The 20,267-nt window shown below is 44.1% G+C and overlaps 1 protein-coding gene across 3 annotated transcripts in view; it reads left to right on the forward strand.

Moving 5' to 3' along the window:
* Window positions 1–20,267, forward strand: part of asic1b (acid-sensing (proton-gated) ion channel 1b) — a 703,894-nt gene that overhangs the window by 659,741 nt on the left and 23,886 nt on the right. For all 3 annotated transcript variants that reach the window (XM_068024457.1, XM_068024455.1, XM_068024456.1), the window contains exons 6-7: window positions 1,150–1,303; window positions 15,119–15,210. In XM_068024457.1, the coding sequence (XP_067880558.1) occupies window positions 1,150–1,303; window positions 15,119–15,210 (246 nt within the window). The remainder of the gene's footprint in view (window positions 1–1,149; window positions 1,304–15,118; window positions 15,211–20,267) is intronic.

Genomic DNA, 20,267 nt, shown 5'->3' on the forward strand with positions numbered 1-20,267 from the left:
ACTCTGCTATACCATGTGTTCTTTTAAACACGATGTTACTTTCATAATTAGGACAAAAGATCATACAAACTATCTGAATATACACATAGTCAATACATTTATTATCTGTTTCAAAAGGGGTCTGGGTGGTGCACAGGGTTAAAATATTGTCCTTTCATCTCTGATGTTTGGGCTCAATCCAGCCTTAACAAGCAATTTGGTATTTATTTACATCAAGTCTAATCATAGAGAAGATATTCTTGTCCTTGAAAGGCTATAAAGGTGAGCAACCAAGATGCTCCTGATATCAGGTGTTTCATTTGTGAGGGAAGGCTAAAGCAGTTTTTTTTTGCAAAATCTCAGACTTTGAGGTGGCCTAATTTGACGTTTTCAAGACTAAATGGAGAGAGGTAACAGAGTTGATCAAGGAAAATTTTGCACCATGGCGAAGTGGCCAAAAGCCACCAAACAAAACACAAGTGAAAGATTAGGGAATTAGGAGCAAGGGAGGACTTCATATAGACCTTTTGTTTAGGAAAGGAATAAGTCAGCAGCGAAGGATGGGTCAAAAAGATCCAAGAGATAATTGGATGTAGTTCTAGAGAGGCATTGGGAAATATGTGCATAAAACTTCCTCTGGTAGTAAACAAATTTATCTAAACCTTGCACCTTCAGCATTTAGAGAAGGCTTCGCCCTCCTAAAATTTTCCTCCAACTAGTAGGTTTGTGTAAATATCAAGGTGTTTAGCTTTCCATTAGAATGAATCTGGTTTTCATCTCAATTTGTCACATCTTAAATGCATTTGTGAAGATTTCCTCTTTGGCATTGCAAGCAAAATTGCAAATATGTTTGAAAGAGGAATTATAAACCCCTATGAAAAAATGGGTAGATGTGGTCAGAAATGAGACAGGGCTCTTGGACTTAATGGCCTTTTGTCTGTTCCAGGAAGCCCTTCTGCATCTAATCAAAGCAGCCATGGTCCAACTGTTAGTAAACTCCAATCTATAACACAGGTCTGTGATGAATATGGTTCTAATTAATATCAGTTTAGCCTGAGAACAGGGAAGGCAGTAAAAGAACAATGCATTAGCTCAGCGCACCATCAATCCCCCTCTTACAGCAAGCAATCCACATTTGCCAATACAATTGTGTCACTGCTATTTGAACAGAGTTCTTGGTGGAGAAGGACAGTGTATTTTGCACATGTGAGACGCCGTGCAACATGACTCGATATGGTAAGGAGTTGTCCATGGTAAAAATCCCCAGCAAGGCTTCAGCCAAATACCTGGCCAAAAAGTACAACAAATCGGAAGATTACATAGGGTGAGTACCTCGACTATAACTGCTTTTCTGTTTGTTTTCATGATATAGCCATGATTAAAGAGGCAGTGTCTTTGTCACTGGGGGGGGGAGGTTCAGCTAGGCCTCACATCAAATGTGATGCAGTGACATTGTCCTGGTGTGCTATTGAGTTTCAACATGAATTGCATTGCTACTCACTGTTTAAACCCCTTTAACCTCATGTCAGTCCCACCTAGACCACTGAGAATACTCTGGTCAATATCACTAAAAGTATCCTGTGTGGCAATGCCCGGGTTAAGCATTCTTCCTCAATACTGTTGACAACTTCTTTCTCCTTCATTGCCTTGCCTCTGTGATCTGCCTTAACGGCTGAGTCTTGTCATGGTTCCATTCCTAGCTGACTGAATGTAGCTTGTTCCACTCACATAATGGATTCTCCTCCTACACCCAAGGTTCCATCCTTGGCCCCTTCGTATTCCCTAGCGACATGCTACCTTTTGGCAAAATCACCCGCAAGAATGGAATCCGGTTCCGTATGTCACCACCTCTGCACCACCACATCCTCAACTCTATGACTGTTGCTGTGCTTTCTGACAGCTTGTCTACCATCAAGTCATGATTGAGCCAGAACTTCATCCAGCTAAACATTGGCAAGATTGAAACCTTTGCTGCCTTCCCTGCAGAAATTCTGCACTCTAGCCCTTTGCTTCCAATGCCCTACTTGACCACTTCCACTGGCTGAACCCAATGGACATCACCTCAATGCCCTGCACAACCCAGAGCTGAGCTTCAAACCCCATATTCAGCCCATCACCAAAACCGGCTATTTCCACTTCCACAATATTTCTTGCCTACCTTCCCTACATCATTCCCATCATGACTGAAGCCCTCATCCATGTCTTTATGACTTCCTGCCTCAGCTTTTCCAACAACCTTCCTCCTCCTGTTCCCCTGAGATCTACCTGACACAAACTCCAATTCCTCCAGAACTCTGCCATCCATGTCATATCCCATTTACCTATCACCCTATCCTCACTGATCGCCTCCAAATTCCCATCTCCAAGCACACAGATTTCAAAACTCTCAACCTTGGTTCCAAATGTTGCCCCATATCTGCAACCTCCTCTCAACTTACATCTCAGCTCATGCCCTGGCACTTTTCTGAATCTTGCCCACTGTGTGGATCCCCCTACCCCTTTCCCATCAATCCAAATAGTGCCATCCTGTTTAGCCACCACGGCCTAGCATTCTGGAATTCTCTTCCAAAATCCCTCTGCCTTTCTATGTCAAAAACCTGGTTAAAATCACACATTCCGTCACCTCCTCAAACCTTCTTCCAATTTCTGCTTCAGTACTTGGTCCATCCTCTTTATGAAGCAATGAGGTTATTTACAAGTGGTAACTTTTGTGATCATGTTGACTGTTGGTAAACATAGGTGGTGGGGAGATGAGGGGAATAAACAAAGACAAAACTTCTTTAAGTGGTTTATGAAGTTAATTTGATGAAGAACAGATAACTAACAGTTGGCTCTGGGGTAGATGTCTCTCCTTTCATAACATTAATGAAATAGTGTGACTGCAAAGCAGGGAACCTCCTTCTGTTTTCTAGGCAAGTGCTGAGGTATAAGTATAAGCATTAATGAACAAGTTGTGTTTGTGCCAGGGTTTAACTGTGACTGATTGTCCTGGCATGCTCCCCAGTGTTCTGAATGCCTGATATATACACACAGCTTCCGTTTCTGATTTTTGATCCTTATTGAACAAAAATGGATCTAATGGCTAGTTTATACACTTTGTTAGATATCAGAAACGAACATCTTTACAGCACAGCTATAAATGTTGATTGCCTCCAGAATGGCCATGAGTCACAGCAGCACTGGGCAGAACATTTAAATTGACATGGGTGGGCAACTGAAAATTCCAATGCAACCGTCTCAGTGGATATACAGAGTTGGGTTAAGCAAACACAGAGCTGATACCCACTTCACCAATACTTACTGTCAGCTCACGCCTGCTCCCGTTTACACAACAACAGCTTGCATTTTTACAGTGCCTTTAAAGTAGTAAAACATCCCAAGGTGCTTGGCAGGAGCAATTGCCAAACTAAATTTGACACCGAGCCACATAAGGAGATATTAGGGCAGGTGACCAAAAGTTTGATTAAAGAGGTAGGTTGTAAGGAGCATCTTAAAACAGGAGAGAGAGGCGGAGAGGTTTAGAGAGGGAATTTCAGAGCTTCGGGCCCAGGCAGCTGAAGGCATGGCCACCAATGGCGGGGCAAAGGAAATCGGGAATGTGCAAGAGGCCAGAATTGGAGGAGTGCAGAGATCTCAGAAGGTCGTAGGGTTGTACGAGGTGACAGAGATAGGGAGGGGAAGTGAGGACATGGAGGGATTTGAAAATAAGCATGCTATATTAAAGCTTACTAACTTACACATATACTCACCAGGGACATGATGGAGGAGCTGGAGTTAATTTTTAACATCTCAGATAGGTACAGGAACTGAATAAATGGTAGGATTGAAATGATCTGTGTGATATTAGTCTATGAATCTTAACTTGTTCAGCTAGCAGAGAAATGGACTTTATCTGAGAGTGTTAAATGTTTGTACACTAATATCACACAGTGTAATTTCAAGGGTGTTCTGCACTTCTTATATAGTTGGGTATAGTTCTATTAAAGTGTGGCACAGGTCCTGTATAAGATGTGTATGATAGTACTATCGTCAGTGTTCATTTGGTCTGCACTCTATATATGGCACCATTCAACAGATAATGCAGATGTCGACTATCCTTAAAAATCATGCTCCCTCTCCTTTTTTCCCCCCATAATCTTTTGTTCATTTAAGATGAGGGATGTCAATACTGGCTCAGAGAATGTAATCACCCACAACACTACGTATGGTGTACGTTAGATCCAGAGTGCCTACAGGGATCCTTTGGTCTCCCATATGTAAAGTACTATACCAGAGAAGGATAAGATACTCTTGTTAAGGACTTGTCAATTGCTTCTTATTGTCGGGCATGTGCTTGTTGAGCCTTTGATCATAGAAACTCCTGCATTTTAACAAGTCATGCCAGATAACGTAAATCATCATCACGCTTCAACAGTGTACTCACCATATATTCAGGTATTTTTGCCAAGCCTTTAACTGAGATTTTGAGTGGTGAGGTGGGGGTGTAGAGTATTAGATTAGATTAGATTAGAGATACAGCACTGAAACAGGCCCTTCGGCCCACCGAGTCTGTGCCGACCATCAACCACCCATTTATACTAATCCTACACTAATCCCATATTCCTACCAAACATCCCCACCTGTCCCTATATTTCCCTACCACCTACCTATACTGGTGACAATTTATAATGGCCAATTTACCTATCAACCTGCAAGTCTTTTGGCTTGTGGGAGGAAACCGGAGCACCCGGAGAAAACCCACGCAGACACAGGGAGAACTTGCAAACTCCACACAGGCAGTACCCAGAATTGAACCCGGGTCACTGGAGCTGTGAGGCTGCGGTGCTAACCACTGCGCCACTGTGCCGCAGTGTTGTCAGGGGGCACATGGGCACTTGAATTTTGTCCCTTATTGATGCATCATCCTGAAGCATCATTGGTGAATGTGCTCACACCACATCAGCATAAAGACTACTTTTTCTTCAAAAGAGTTGGGGTGCGGGGGTGCGAACGAGCATAAAGGTCAGAAGGAGAGGTGGGAGGAGAGCAGTGAAAGAAGTCTCCTTTAACTGGACTGCAATCAAAAGTGAACCAACCCATTCCATGTGACAAATATAGCTTTTGCCCGAATGAGTAGGGACACTTAGAGGCGGAATCTAAGGATCAAGTACCCATGGGCTCCAATGAATGAAGGTTCAGTGTGTGAACACTTGTTACACACAATTGATCCTAAGGAGTTAGATGATCCTCTCTTCTTTTGGTCAGTAAACTACATTTGGCAAATGGAGTAGTGTGGGGCCCTTCTACCCATTGTCAGAAATAGTATTTGCGAGCTGAAGCTGAGGATTTAGTGCATTGTATATTGGTATTGTTGTTTCCTGTGCATGCTCCCTAATAGCAGAATAGGATCAACTGTGGGCGATGGCATGGTGGAAGAGCAGATGGTGGATTCTGTATAAAGGGAGTTTTGAAGGTGCAAGAGGCTCAGCACTGGGTCTACCAGCTACCCCAAACTGAGGCACTTTCATGCAAGGCACAGCTTGCTGGAGCTTACCAAATGGATGAGTGCCTGATGAGGGGTGAGCAAGGCAACTGTCACTGAGTGGGAAGATCTCCAACCAGAGTCAACAAGTGCAGCAGCAGCATAGTTGGTGGAAGTCAAGGGAACAACTGTCCTGAGAATTTCTGCACCGTCCCGACACCCAGCAGAGAATTGCAGCTCCCTGCTAGAAAGAACACTTGTTCATTGAGTTCAGTATGAACCACAAGCAGCAGGAGCAAAGACAGTAGGCCATGCATCTCAGCATATTCTACCCAACACAATTCATCATCTTGAGGCAGTTCAACGTAACCTGATTGTTTGAAGGGAAGGCTGATCCCTTGGAGAGATGGAGATATACAGTCGCTGATGACCCTCGGTTGGAGCCTCATCCGACCGCAGCGAAGAACCAGAGTTTTAATGAGCAAGCTGTTGGAGTGCTCAGATAATGTGATGATCCTTCAGATAGGGCCCTTGTCCCTGTGAAAGTTGAAATTTTTGTTACCGTGTTCAGTATGTTGCTCAATGTTACCAACAGAGGCCTGGCCAATGAAGGAGCTCAAGAGGCAGCAGGAAGGGAGAAGTGAACAGTGGCACAGTGGTTAGCACCACAGCCTCACAGCTCCAGCGACCCGGGTTCAGTTCTGGGTACTGCCTGTGCGGAGTTTGCAAGTTCTCCTCTGTGACCGTGTGGGTTTCTGCCGGGTGCTCTGGTTTCCTCCCACAGCCAAAGACTTGCAGGTTGATGGGTTAAATTGGCCATTGTAAATTGCCCCTAGTGTAGGTAGGTGGTAGGAGAATTGAGGGAAATTGGGGATGTGGTAGGGAATATGGGATTCATGTAGGATTAGTATAAATGGGTGGTTGATGGTCAGCACAGACTCGGTGGGCTGAAGGGCCTGTTTCAGTGCTGTATCTCTCTATGAACAGGTAGAAGGCCAGACTCTGCATGTTGGCAGGAAGTTGTGAGACAGCATCATAGCCGCTTTCTTTTCTGGCAGGCTTGCTTGTATTTGAAAGGCCTTTTCTTTCTCATTGGTAGTAGACAGAGTATATGTTTTTCCTATTTCTTAAGACCTGTACTTTTCTCCCTTTTCAAATAGTCTTGTTTTCTTCATAATAAAAGCACAGAATGCAGCTTTTAACAAATGGATGTGTTTTTATTGATCTTCACTGGTTCTTGTAGTATCTACGCACATGAATCTCCTAGGCACACATGTTACCTTCTGTCTTCCTTGTGTGCTTACCAGCACCTGAGAGTCATCTACTTCTACATCGCAGGTGCTGTGCTTGCTCTGATCTCCATAAACTCCTAGTTAAAGGACCAGATATTGAAGACCCCTATTTTTTGGGTTCCCTCTGAGTGAAGTGGCAGCTGCCCCCTCATCAGTCCCAGGACGTTTTGTCTTTGCATTTTGGAGGCACCCCTAGAAAATCACCTCTCCACACTGTGCATATGTTCAATCAGATTCTTATGTAATGTAGGAACACTCCAGCACAATGGCTCCCTGCTGTATTTGAGCAACTCGCATCTGTTCCCCCTTCCTCAGCACCGTGCCAGGAAATTTTGCCGAGAAATGTGCTTTCTACTGCCGCATCGTATCCGGAAATCCTGAAATGCTGCCACCTGGACCGGCACTTGCTACAACTGGGATGCTGGATGCCTGCATAGATAATGCTTTTCTGGTTCCATCTGCATCTCACTGCTTCCTGCCCCCCCCCATCTGAATAGGTGAACTTCTAAATGCATTCGTAGACTTTGCCAATTCACCAGCACCAGTGAGGGGAGAGCATTAAGCCTGTCACACTGGCTGCGCTGCAAATCCAGCTGGTGCACATCTTCCTCTCACCTTGTGAACAAGACCTGCCTTCTGTAGCTTTCCATAAGCGAGCAACCTTTGTTCAAAGATTGCCAGGGGATTCACACTGCTGCTGTTGTACCCTGTTCTATGCCACCTTTTCTGCCAGAAGGGCCATGAGGAAGCATTATTGATGGGGTCTGGCCAGCAGATCTCATATAGTCTCCATCAGTTTTCTCAAACTTCATGGCATGCACAGTACAAATGATATGAGGTCCCCTTTAAAAGAAACAGCGTCATTGCAATATCTTCAGACAAATATCTGCCTGTCAGTCCAGGGCTAAGCAGGGTTTCTGGTACCGATGTTGGCAACTCTTTACGCTGTCAGATTGAGGAGTGTGAATCCATTGCATAGACAAAGTTCCAGCATTCTCAGTTCCATTATTCTCAGTTCCATTTCTGCGTTATCTTGGTGGCTATCCTCAAGTCTTTCTCGCACCCGTCCATGTCCTTTGGGTTTCTGAGCCAGCGTGTTATGCTCAGCAATCAATGTCCAGGCAGACTGGACCCCAACTTTGACCTCTGCCGCAAAAGGATCATCTGACTTGCCAGGCGTATCATTGAGCAGGATCGCGAGATCTTGCTCAGAATGCTGGATTTGGCATATTGCAAGCAGCTACTACTGGCGCATTCTGATTTCCTCACTGCATAGCTGGATTTTCATCCAGTTTGAAAGAATGGGTAATTAGGCAGCTTGTTAACTGCTTGAGAATTGTAACAATGAGCAACAGTGCAGGTATTCACTTATTGGCCAGTTTCTGATGGGTAACTTTATTCAGTTTATGAGATACGAATCCAACTGGGTAATCAAACCTTGATTAGGCCTCAGCTGGAGTATTGTGTTCAATTCAGGGCACCACACTTTAGGAAGGATGTTGGGGCCTTGGAGAGGGTGCAGAGGAGATTTACTAGAATGGTATCAGGGATGAGGGATGTCAGTTATGTGGAGAGACTGGAGAAGCTCAGCTTGTTCCCCTTAGAGCAGAGAAGGTTAAGAGGAGATTTAATAGAGGTGTTCAACATCACCAATGATTTTGATGGAGTAAATAAGTTTCCACTGGCAGAAAAGTCAGTAACCAGAGGATGCAGATTTAATATGATTGACAAAAGAACCAGAGGCGACGTCAGGGGAAAAAAATTATGAAGCGAGTTGTTGTGATCTGGAATGCGCTGTCTGAAAGGGCGATGGAAGCAGATTCAGTCGTAACTTCCAAAAGGGAACTGGATAAAATTGGATTGAAGGGGGAAAAAAATTACAAGGCATTGGGGAAAGAGCAGGGCAGTGGGATTCATTGGTTAGTTCTATCATAGAGCCACACAGGCACGATGGGCAGAATGGCCTCTGACTGTGCTGTATCGTTCTATGATTCTAATGTCAGGTGCTGTCATACACTGAATAGACAAGTGCTACTCATAAACAGAAACAGGTGAACGTTAATATTTATTTCTAAAGGGCAAAAATACACCGGATGGTGCCTTGAGTGTGAGTCTCAGGGCATGATGATCCCACTGCACAGGTACTGGGCACTTCTGTTATACTAGTCTTCCTAGCTTCAAGCTTGGCTCACCTTCATCTCAGTTAGGAGGCTGTGGGTTCAAGGCCCACTCCCGGATTAGAGCACATAATCGAGGCCCTTTCTGCCTGTTCCAGTGGATGTACAAGACATCATGGAGCTATTCAAAGAAAATCAGGGCCTTCTCCCAATGTCCTGGCCTAAATTCCATCCACCATCCAGGCTCACCAAAAAAACAATTAACCTGTCAGTCATCTCATAGCTGCTGTGTTTCTTGCATTACAACATTGACTACATTGACTGAACTTCATTGACTCTAAAGCATTTTGGGGTGTCCTGAGGTTGTCAAAGGCGCTATATAAATGCATATTTCTTTCTTTCATTGTGTATACCTCTGCTAGTGCGATTGCTGAGTGATACCCCCTCACTATCCCTTCACCCCAAGGTCTAAACTTAGCTATTTTTCTTCCTCTCTTGCTCCCCCCTCCATGTTGCTCCTCTCTTCTCCTCAATGCATTGACCTGTGCTGTGGTCTGGGTGCCACTGGCTCTATTTGGCTTCTTTCTTATTGCTGTCTGTGATCTTGCTGCACACAAAATGGCTGCCAGGTTTGCCGACAAAGCAAAGTCGCTGCACTTCAAGGCAATTTATCACACATGAAGCACTTTGAAATGTTCTGATAAGGCACTTTGGGTCGACTTTATGAACTAGCTGTCCTGACACAGCGCTTTGTGTAATGGGACCATGATGCTCTGTGGGGGAAGAGGTCAAATTCATAAAATCTCTCCCTGTGAAAACGCACTGCAGAAGCGTGCAGTGCAAATCTGCATGTTGTCGAGGCGTGTGCTGCTGATCCAGGCCCTGTGAACTGAATTTAATACCTGCTGGGTCACTGCAAATTTGTAATAAAATTCTAAAGCATTGATGATGTATTTCTCAGGAACTGTCCCCCTCGCTTTCAAATCTGCCATCATCACCCCCTCCTCAACAAACCCACCCTTCGCCCTCCATCTTTGCAAACTACCACCCCATCTCCAAGCTCTATTTCCTCTCCTTGAATGTGTTGTTGCCTCCCAAATCCATGCCCATCTTTCCCGCAAGTCCATGCTTGAACCTTTTCAATCAGGTTTCCAACCCTGCCACAGCACTGAAACAGCCCTTATCAAAGTCGCAAAAGGCATCCTATGTGACTGTGGCAACTATTCCCCCTCGTCCTTCTCAACCTGTCTGTAGCTTTTGACAACTTTGACTACGCCGTCCTCCTCCGATGGCTTTTCTGCATTGTCCAGCAGAGTGGGACTGCCCTAGCCTGGGTCCAGTCACAGCCAGAGAATCGCCTGCAATGGTTTCTCTTCCTGCTCCTGCACTGTTACCTCTGGATCTATCCTCGGCCTCCTCCTATTTCTCATCTACATGCTGCCCCTTGGTGACATCATTTGAAGGCAACGTCAGGTTCCACACATACACTGATGACGCCCAGCTCTACCTCACCACCACCTCTCTCAACCCCTGCACTGACTCTGTGTTGTTAGATTGCTTGGCCAACATCCAGTCCTGAGTGAACCATAATTTCTTCCAATTCAAAATTTGAATACTGAAGCCATAGTTTTTGACTGCCACAACAAGCTCCGCTCCCTAGCTACCAACTCCATCCCCCTCCCTGGACACTAGCTGAGGCTGAACCACTCGGTTTGCAACCTCAGTGGCCTATATGACCCTGAGATGAGCTCCCAAACTTATAGCTGTTTCATCACAAAGATTGCCCACTTCCACCTCTGTAACATTACCCGTCTCCATTCCTGTCTCAATCCATCTGCTGCTGACACCCTCATCCATGCCTTTGTTATCTCTAGACTTGACTATCCCAGTGCTCTCCTGGCCAGCCTCCCATCTTCCAGGCTCCATAAACTACAGTTCATCTTAACCTCTGCTGCCCATAGCCTAATTCACACTAAGTCTTGTTCACCCGTCATCCTGTGTTTGCTAACCTACATTAGCTCCTGGTCCAGCAACGCCTCAATTTTAAAATGCTCATTCTTATATTCAAATCCCTTCATGACTTCTTTATCTCTGTAACCTTCTCCAGCCCCACGATCCTCTGAGAACTCTGTGCTCCTCCAACTCTGGCCTCTTGTGCATCCCCCACTTCCTTTGCCCTGCCATTGGCAGCCATGCCTTCAGCTGCCTGAACCCTAAACTCTGGAATTTCCTCCCTAAACCTCTCTGTCTCTCCACCACTCTCTCCTCCTTTAAGACTCTGCTTAAAACCTACTGTTTTGATCAAGTTTTTGGTCACCTGTCCTAATAGCTCCTTCTTTGGATCGGTGTCAGTTTTTGTCTGACTACACTGCTGTGATTCGCCGTGGGATATTTTGCTACATTGGAGGTGCTATACAAATGCAAGTTGTTGTTAAACCTCTTGAGATGGTGCTGTGGGGTATTTTTGACACAGACATTATTCAGTGAAGGGGTCCTCATTTCATTCAAGCATCCTAATTTGAGCAGTAGCCTTCAGAGTGTGGATTGAGAAAACAAATTAGAATATGGGGAATTAGCAAGGGTGCATGTGGGACTTCAAGGACTATTACTATTGAGGGTAGTTTTTGTGTACGTGCCTATAAACTGATGGAGCACTGAGTCATTCAGTGATAAAAAAAGAGATAGACAAAGAGACAGACAAATAGACAGACATATGAGGTATCAGATGGTGGCTGGGAGCAGTGGAATCAAAGACCAGCAAAACTCACTCCCTTCAGTCAAATAAAGGAGGAAATTGAGAAAAAAGAACTGGCAGTAATTTATGAAATGTAAAGTTAAATTGTTTGCCTCCACTGCGGTCTCTATTTGTACAAGAACATAGTCTAACGATATTAAGACTTTGCACTATTAGATAGACTAACTCATTAAAGGTGGGTTGTCACCGGATAAACTTTCCAGAATTATATGATGATGTCCGCATGTTAATCCTTTATTGCACATCAGCGACACCAGCTGCATTAACAGTCACTACACTCAATGTCACTCACTTCTGCTTTTAAAACAATAACATTAATCCGCATGGAATCAACCTGTCTGGAGGCTCCTGTCAATTCAGTTTTACAAGTTTATACAAACTACCGGCAGCACATAAATAACTCCACAGCATGTTAAGAAATGCCAACTACATATGCAGTCAGTATATGCATTCTGCACTTAACCCTCATGAATGCTTGAATCTCCTAGGTTCACAGGGAGGTCAACATTGTTTGCTTGCACAATCCCCATTCTGCTTCTATCATCTCCCCATGAACTCCAGACTAATAATTCTAAGGTATAATGTAAAGGTATTACCCTAAGGCATAACGCACGATGTGGGAGTGATTTCAGGGTTATTAAATATTGGGAAGACCGACTGAAGCCACTGTATTCAGTCCCCGCTACGAACTCCGTTCCCTAGCCACTGACTCCATCCCTCTCCCTGGCCGCTGACTGAGGCTGAACCAGACTGTTCACACCTGTAGTGTCATAGTGGTTCGCGAACTTTTTAGTTATCAGAACACCTTTTCAAATGGATTAGTAATCATGGACCCCCCCCCACTCCCAACATCTAAATAATAATTCTATATAATTTTCATATTATGAAAGTGCTCCATGTAAACAGTGTTTTGACACCAAATCTCATTCACCCATCACCCCTGTGCTCGTTGACCTACATTGGCTCCCAGTTAAGCAATGCCTCGGTTTTAAAATTCTCATTCTCATTTTCAAATTCCCACCACCCCCCCCCCCCCTCCCCACCCCAGTCATCTCTGTAATCTCCTCCAGCCCTACAACTCTCCAAGATCTCTGCACTCCTCTAATTCTGACCTCTTGAGCATCGCCGATTTTAACTATTCTACCATAGGTGGCCGTGGCTTCAGCTGCCTCGGCCCTAAGTGTTAGAATTCCCTCCCTCCACCTCTCCAACTCTCTATCTTACATTCCTCCTTTAAGACAGGCCTTAAAACCTACCTCCTGACTGAGCTTTTAGTCACCTGTCCTAATATCTTCTTATGTAGCTCGGTGTCAAATTTTGCTAGATCGTGCTTCCGCAAAGCCTGTTGGGACATTTGTGCAAAGTTGTTGTTTTAATCTGAGTCCAAAATTCAGGTGATGGTTCGAAACAACTCAAAACAGTTTCTGGAATTATTCATACCTCACAACAAGATTACAACTTTGCTGTCATTCCCAGGTATTCATTATTCCACATGCAAATCATCTGGACCTGGAGATGAGATTACTGCCTTACAATCACTCCCCTGTATCTATTATTCTGCAAATACACTATATTGTATTTTCTGAACCATCACTAAACTCTAGACCATTATTAACGGCATTTTATAGTGTTACCTAACGATTATGTTGCATTTTTTGAGGATGTCACTAAAGTGATTGTTAAGGGAGTGTCTATGGATATTATTTTTATGGACTTTCAAAAGGCATTCAATAAAGTTCCACAGAAGAAACTGTTAACAAAATGAGAACGCATGGAATTGGAGGTAGCACATTGATATGGGTAGGGAATTAGAAGGTAGTAGACAAGAGAGTAGGGATAATGAGTATGTACTGCATAGAGTCATTTGCAGCACAGAGGAGGTCATTCTGCCCATCGAGTCCATGCTGGCAGTCCAGTTGGCAGGATGTGACTTGTGATGTCCCCCAGGGATCTGCACTGGAGCCTCAACTTTTCATTATATTTATCAGTGATTTAGATGAAGAATACAGAGCTGCACATCTAGGTTTGCTGAGCACACTAAGTTAGGTAGCACAATAAATAGTGTAGACAGGAGCAAAATGTTGGCAAGGGACATTGATAGATGAAGTGAGGGACCAAAACTGTGGAGTTCAGTGTGGGGAAGTGTGAGGTCATCCACTTTCAACCTAAGAACGATAAGATCTGAATACTTTCTAAATGGTCAGAAGCTCAGAACTGTGGAGGAGCAGACAGATTTAGGGGTCCATGTACAGAAATCACTAAACACTAGTGGACAGGTACAAAAATAATTTAAAAGGCTAATGTAATGTTGGCCTTTATCTCAAGAATACAAAGGGGAGTATGCGATGCTTCAGTTATACAGAGCTTTGAGCAGACCCCATTTGGAGTATTGTGTTTAGTTCTGGCGCTGCACCCCAGGAAGTAGAGATTGACCAGAATGATATTGAGGACAGAAGGGTTAAATTATGAGGACAGGTTACATAGACTAGGCTGTCAAACCCAGAATTGTTTGGAGAAGATTAAGGGGTGATCTAATTAAGGTGGTTATGATTATTAAAGGAGTTTATAGAAACTGTTCCCTCTGGTCGGAGTAGGGGGTGGAGTCCAGGACAAGGGGGCATAACCTTCAAATTAGAGCCAGGCCATTCAGGGATGATGTCAGGAAGCACTTCTTCATACAAAGGGTAGTGGAAATCTGGAACTCTCTCCCCCAAAAGGCTGTTGAGGCTGGGGGGGGAGGCGTCAATCGAAAATGTCAACATTGAGATTGATCGATTTTTGTTCAGTAAGAGTATTAAGGGATATGAAACCAAGCCAAGTAGATGAATTAAGATGGAGATCAGGCATGATCTAATTGAATGGAGGAACAGGCTCGAAGGACTGAATGGCCTCCTGTTCCTTTGTTCCTACAATAAAGATCTAATAGAAACGTTAATACAGATGCATTGGAAGTATCACTTATGCCAAAAATGCATTATTTTCATGTAGATAATGGGGGCGGGGGGTGGCAAAGGGTCTCAGAACCAAGCACCATGTTTCTTTCATAGAATTCAAGACTATTATAGAAAACGAAAATCTAAAAATATCATCTGCGCGACAGTGGCTTTTGTGAAAGGAAAAATAGACTGCATTCGAAATGATACTTGGGATTATAATTGCTTTTCAAAATTGCCAACCCAGAGTAATGTTGTTTCCCCTAATGTGTGTCTTGATTTTATTTGAAATGCACAAAACTGTTTGCACAATCTGTGACCTGTAGTGCAAGACTAATGTAACATGGCCTCTGAATCCATATCAGCCGAAATCATTAAGAGTTTTGTAAGAACACATGACCTTGCTATGCTGACCTTGGCCTGGCAAAGCAGAAATATTCTGGTAGACAACCGCTGTTTAAAATTCCATTTTAGCATGTAGGATGCAATTAAATGGCTGAGTGGAGGTTGATTTCTCTCTTCGTAACTTTATTCTCAAATGCATGCAAAATTGACATGGTGCAATTTTCCTTCTTTTCAAGGGAGAATATTCTTGTGCTGGATATATTCTTTGAGGCCCTAAACTATGAAACAATTGAACAGAAGAAAGCTTACGAAGTGGCCGGCTTGCTGGGTGAGTGTGACCACAGTTGGGGTTTTGCCACGGAAAACAGCAAACCTTTTCGCAGCCTGTTTCAGTGAAATGAGAATGGCGTGCTTTTAGTTCCCACAGTCGGTTGTGTTTGGTCAGAGGTTGTCAGATTGTGAGTCAGTTCCCACTGTTTGCTCCATTGCCCTGTTTAAACTTTGCAGCGGCAAATTACATAACATGGGAGAAAATATAACTTTTATGAAGCGATCTCTCATTCCAAGGCTTGTATAATGGGTTCTCATATGTTTTTTTTATATATGTTCATGGGATGTGGGCATCGCTTGGCAAGGCCAGCATTTGTTGCCCATCCCTAATTGCCCTCGACAACTGAGTGGCCATTTCAGAGGACAGTTAAGAGTCAACCACATTGCTGTGGGTCTGGAGTCACATGTGGGCCACAGACTGGGTAAGGACGGCCGATTTCCTTCTCTAAAGGACATTAGTGAAGCAGATGGGTTTTTATGACACCATTACTGAGACTATTTATTAATTAATTGAATTTAAATTCCACCAGCTGCTGTGCTGGGATTTGAACCCATGTCCCCAAAGCATTAGCCTGAGCCTCTGGATTACTAGTTCAGTGACATTACCACTAGGCCACCATCTCCCCAACAAATGGGTTGCTTTATGTTGAATAAATGCGACAAGATAAATGGTGTACTACTCTGCTGGACACACAACTGGTGAATGAAGGTCTCTGTGGGACCTAGGTGTCTAAAGACACTGTGGCCAATAGTGGAACGAAGGGAGAGGGGGATAGACAAAAGGCCAGAGTCCGAGGAATGGAAAGTTTCGTGGGGAGGAGGGTTGTGGGGCTGGAGGAGGTTACAGAGGGAGGGGCGAGGCCATGGAGGGATTTGCAAACAAGGATGAGAATTTTAAATTGGAGGTTTTTCTGGACCGGGAGCCAATGCATGTCAGCAAAGAACAGGGGTGATGGGTGAAGGGGACTTGGTGCGAGTTAGGATGCGAGCAGCTGAGCGGAGGCAAAATTAATCCAAATTAGAAATGGATCATATATTTTGCCACAGGAACACAGAGGGACTGCTGCCACCTTCAAATGCCTGACCTTAATCAGTTTAGTAGACATTATGGTATTCTCAGCACCTTCTACGACATGACAGTTTTGTTGAAGTAATTACAAGCTGACACAGAAAGCAACCCTCACCAACGCAACATTTCTATAATCAGAACTTTGATCCTCAGTCACAATTTTGGACTGAGCTCTTTTGTTTTTATTTCTTTTTTTGTGTGTGTACAAGCCTCTCATTGGAGTATGATGGTTAACAAGAGCAGAACGGGATAATGAGAGTGCACTGCAATGAAAACTGGATAGAGCTCAAACAATTACTCCAGTGGACAGTCTCTACATTCTGTGTCGTAGAGGTTGAGGGCTGAATTTTTAGTCCCTGGTGTGACTTAGAACACAAGCAGCAGAGTTTTGGATGAGAGGGTGGAAGGTGGGAGGCAAGCCAGGAGTTTTTAAATGACGATTAAGAACTGTTAATTGATGTAACATCGACCCTTAATCAGAGAGGATGTGTCCTTTCTGGTTTGGGACAAGGAAAAGTCACACTGCTGGAGTTGAGGGCACTCTCCACAGGTTGAGTTTGAGGTCAATTGTTGAGGCAGTTTCAACCTTGCTGTTCTACCATGACACACCTGAAGTGACTTATTCCGACAATGTGCAAAAAGTTGAAGAATATTCCGTTCGCAGTCTGGCTGCGAAAGACGTGAGGGCATTGGAGAGAGTACAGAAAAGATTCACAAGAATAGTTCCAGGGAAGTTAGGCATGTTTTCCATGGAGAAGAGAAGGCTGAGAGGTGATTTGATAAAGGTATTCAAAATCATGAGGGGCCTAGACAGAGTAGATAGAGAGAAACTGTTTCCACTTGTGAAAGGATCGAGAACGAGAGGGCACAGATTGAAGTATTTGGTAAAAGAAGCAAAAGTGACATCAGGAAAAATCGTTTTCACGCAGTGAGTGGTTAAGGTCTGGAATGCGCTGCCTGAGAGTGTGATGGAGGCAGGTTCAATTGAAGCATTCAAAAGGGAATTAGGCAGTAGTGTGAAAAGGAAGAATGTGCAGGGTTACGGGGAGAAGGCAGGGGAATGGAACTGATTGAATTGCTCTTTCAGAGAGCCAGTGTGGACACGATGGGCCGAATGGCCTCCTTCTGCACTGTAACGATTCTGTGATTCTGGTGTCTCAGAAGCTCATACGACACAAATGCGCTAAGCTCAGTTTCAGTTGAGACCCTAGTGAATGACGTACATTTCACCTGGGTCCTGATCTCATCTCAGCTTATCAGGAGATTGTAGCAGGCAAATTAATAGACCTGAACCAGGAGTAATGAATCATTGAGTCATCACTTGTCGGCCTCACACTGCAACTGAATCTGGAGATTGCAATGGTTCGTAACCAGGATCAAATCTAATGATATTGAAAGCAAGTATATAACCTGTCTATCTGTGTATATGTAATGTACTGTGATAACTAAGACTTTCCCCATTATCTTCAGAAGGTTCAAAAAGAAGTCAGTGTTGTAACAATGAATACCAAATTATGAGTCACTTTGTGCAAACTTAATTTAATGTGGACTCTCGCTATTTGTCTGAACTTAGGTCCCAGTCCAGAAGAAAAAGAGCAGTGTTTAAATCATCTGCACAATCATTTCCCCAGAAGTCAGCTCTCCTTTCCTGTAGTGGCTTTGACCTCTGGCTGTAACCCTTTCCCGCCCCAGGCAGTGAGGAAAAGCTCCAAAAATGTTGCATATCAGGACCACTTTCTGTTTCGATATCGGATGCCTTGCTGAGGGACTGCAAAGAGAATGCCACGAATTTTAACTACAGAGGAATTAGTCAAACTTTCAGATATGTTGGAAATCAGTCTCCTGAAGTAAGCCAAACACAGAAAGCAACCTTATCTCACTCCTAGTCTTTCAAATTCCATTGTGTGTGCCTGTGAAAACTGCCACAATGTGTCTATTTTTAACTGGAAATTGGCAGAGATAGAGAATTCTGGTTCCCTTCTCTGTCATCAAGAATCATTGTGCTCAAGACTCATGACCTGAGATAAACCTTGCATTTTAGTAACTTTGCAAGCATTGTTCTGCACTGGAATGCTTATCTCCCTTCATTCTGCGAGACTACTTTATTGCGCGTTTGACCGCTGAGAGACTTGAGTGTCATTGGACAGGAGCTGGTTTGGTGTGACAGGGAAATCACATTTTTCCACAGCTACGCTGAACTGTGGCATCAAATATAACTGGCAGTCATTGTTAGCTCATTTACTCCCACCTTATCAGTGTGATGTCCCTCACTGCAGCTCCAGTGAGACTAATACCACGTAATATCTTGTCCACTGAATGAATTACTGTTTAGTTTATGTCAGGCGTTTATCAGAATAAGACTTTCAGATAGCTGTGGTAAAGCATTCCATTAATATGTTTGGCTGTGAATATTGAAACTCCCTCCACAGAGCATTGGTGGGAAGTGATTTTGACTTTGCATCCATGTTAAGTGGGCAATGTAAATCCTCAGTCTGGTTGCTGTCCGAACTGCAGGGTGTAGTGGAGCGAGATTGCGCAGAGGAGTTGGGCTCACATCACGCCTGTTTGATACCACTTGGAGTGTAAATCCAGTCCGATGTCAAGGCTGGCTTACAAAGTGCTCAGTATATTGGAACGTCTCCCCATCCCATCCCATGCCTCGTCAACCCTCCTAACCTCAATGTAATTGCCTTGAGATTGGAAGAGAGCTGTCCCCATGCTTGTATTCGTGCAGCATACAGCTCCCGCCCAGCAGAGATTAGAACAATTCCATAGAAGTGAGATCCAGGGAATGTAAACTGGGTTCTGCCAGGCTGCAATCCAGATGCATTCCACTGGTTCAGGAGATCTTTCAATCATTGGGAAATATTTGATAAGCTAATTGTGAGTTGTGGAGCTGTTTCTTGCATGCTTACTGGAAGGCCAATTGGATCCTGTGAACAAGAGGGATATTGAGTGCAAATATTTTTTAATAGGGAAACCAGCTCAAATGCTCCCAGTCCCCTGATTGATTGTTAACATTTATTATTTATGACTTTTGTGTTTCGTTGTAAAGTTGACATTCCAGTCAGGCACCATGAGAAGGGCCAAATGATATCTTAATTGGACTGCCTGCCATTGAAATAAATGGAAAGGTTGGTGCAGTACTGATATTTTACCACAAATATCACAACAAGCACACAAAAAGAACAAGGCATAGGAACCAGAGGTGAGCTGTGGAGATTTTCTTTTACACAGCGAGTTGCTGTGATCTGGAATGCGCTGCCTGAAAGGGTGGTGGAAGCAGATTCAAAAGGGAATTGGATAAATACTTGAAGGGGAAAATTTTGCAGGGCTATGGGGAATGGGACTAATTGGATAGCTCTTTCAAAGTGGCAGCACAGGCATGGTGGGCCGAATGGCCTCCTTCTGTGCTGTCTCATTCTATGATTCCATAAAGGATTCACTGACGCTGCCACCGTGCTTTGTGCTTCACAGCAATGTAAAGTGACAGTGTAATTCCAGATTCAGCACCCAACCTGACTCTCGGGTACAGCAGTATGAGATATCCTCGGGGAAGCTGTCTATACCAGTTGGCGTCAAGCTAGACTTAAACAGTTCTCAAAGGATCTATTTGATCTCTTTTGCCCTTCAGAAACTGAAACAGAGAGTGTGGATGCTCCCATTTGTGCTCACATTGTTTAAAACCGACTGGTAAGGGAGCAGGACACTATGCTTGTGTAGAAAGCCTCTTGTGTAGCGCTCCCTCCTGGCCATTCCAGCATGGCTCACGGCCCTCAGGTGTCCCTGAGCTTCCTCTTCCTGCCTGATTTTCACAAGTCCTTTCCGCTAATGTCAATGCACGAAACGTAAAACTTTTGAAATCTTAGCTCACTACATTCATCACCAACCTTTGCCAAGTGATTTACTGCACTACCTTGAATTCACGCAGCTGATTGATTCATGGTTCCTGAAAGTTACAGTGGTTGGTAAAAAAAAAATCTCAT

The sequence above is a fragment of the Heterodontus francisci genome, chromosome X (genome assembly GCF_036365525.1).
Source record: "Heterodontus francisci isolate sHetFra1 chromosome X, sHetFra1.hap1, whole genome shotgun sequence".
Taxonomy (NCBI): domain Eukaryota; kingdom Metazoa; phylum Chordata; class Chondrichthyes; order Heterodontiformes; family Heterodontidae; genus Heterodontus; species Heterodontus francisci.